This window comes from Emiliania huxleyi, assembly GCF_000372725.1.
Source record: "Emiliania huxleyi CCMP1516 unplaced genomic scaffold EMIHUscaffold_2401, whole genome shotgun sequence".
Lineage (NCBI taxonomy): Eukaryota > Haptophyta > Isochrysidales > Noelaerhabdaceae > Emiliania > Emiliania huxleyi.
In genome coordinates this window covers 1280-2648 of record NW_005200247.1, presented here as the reverse complement: position 1 = coordinate 2648, position 1369 = coordinate 1280, and the positions used below count along the sequence as shown (strand labels likewise).

The 1369-nt window shown below is 61.1% G+C and overlaps 1 protein-coding gene across 1 annotated transcript; it reads left to right on the top strand.

Annotated features, from left to right (window-relative positions):
* Nucleotides 1-185: 185 nt before the first annotated feature.
* EMIHUDRAFT_447206 (hypothetical protein) lies at nt 186-1052 on the top strand (the record flags this gene model as incomplete). The annotated part of the gene is given in 2 exon segments (XM_005778644.1): nt 186-483; nt 488-1052. Coding segments are annotated over 2 exon segments (537 nt in total). The 3' UTR covers nt 727-1052.
* Between the last annotated feature and the right edge of the window lie 317 nt (nt 1053-1369).

Genomic DNA, 1369 nt, shown 5'->3' with positions numbered 1-1369 from the left:
GGATCCTGCTGAACAAGCTCCTCTTGTATAGCTCGATCGGTCACACCGCCATCGCCGTCGGGGAGAGGGAGGGGGGACGACACTGCTTCGGCAGCGTGCACCTCGATCCTGTACCGTGTTTGTTATGACCCCCCCCAATGAACACACCAGTGAGGGTGGGCGAGACGATCGAGGGGTCCCGTACCATGCGGAATCGACCCTATCAAGTGCTCAAGTGCTCAAGACGTCAAGAAGTGACCTCCTTATCAGCGGCTTATCAGCTCGTGGTCGGCCGCCATCGGGCCTCCGGGCCTGCTGCGGCGGCGCGGCCGGTTGAGGCCGGGCTCGGCCCGGCCCGCGACGGCTGGCCGCCGACGAGCGCGCTCGCGCTGCTCGTCAAAATGGCGGCGGTGTCGATTGCGGCGACGGTCGTTCAGTCGCTCAGCGCTCAGTCGTCTGTCGTCTGTTGTCGCATTTCGCACACGCGCGCGCCGCGCGACCCGCGTCGCTCCGCGAGGGCATGAGCCTTCCGCGATTCGATCCCGCAGCCAAAAGCTGCTCGCTCGAACCGCGGCCGACTCTGCCATCGCGGCTGCAGCTGTTGAGCTCTCCAGAAGACTGGTGCCTGATATGCTGCCTCCCTGCGGATGCTGCCGGCGAGCCTGGCGGTCCGCGGTACTACAAGGAAGTGCTGACTCGATGCCTTCCCGCAATCTTCTACCCGTACGACTCGGAACACGAATGTGACAGGACCATCGGGTCCTTCAGCCACCAAAGCGAGATCACCCGAGAGCAGCTGAGTCTGCCTCTGGCCTCGCCTCCCTCTCCTTCAGGCATTCGTGGCATCCTCTGGGTCGTCCAGAGTATCGACCTCTGGCTTGTCAGCCAGCCCCACTTTGAGGGCGCCATCAAGTACAGCGATCGCCATCTCGCTGGCCTCTCCACAAGGCCCCCCGACCGCGTCTCGAACTCAACGGCGCGGGCTCTCTCGGCTACGGGACCGGCCCCAGCTTCGGCTGAGGGCTAACAAGCTGCCGAGCCCAAATCCACTGTGAGAGTCGTGATTTCTTGTTTTTGTTTGTAAAATTCTTGTTGGTTTTCAAAATTCTCTCTCTCTCTCTCAGGTCTCAACTCGGGAGCAACCATTGAATGCAGTCCAATTCCAGGGTGGGCTGGAGATGCCCTCCTTTGATAGAGAGCAGCTCACGCGAGGCGTTCTATGGGGCAACATTTATGTTGTCATATGAGATATGTGTGGTCCGACACGAAAAGCGAGCACACGACCTTCAAGAAGACCATGCTCACACCTTCACGTGGACGGGAGCTCTGGTGGATGATCCGCCTACCCCCGGCGAGCCGTTCAGCAAGGATCTCTGGCAGCCGTGTCGGT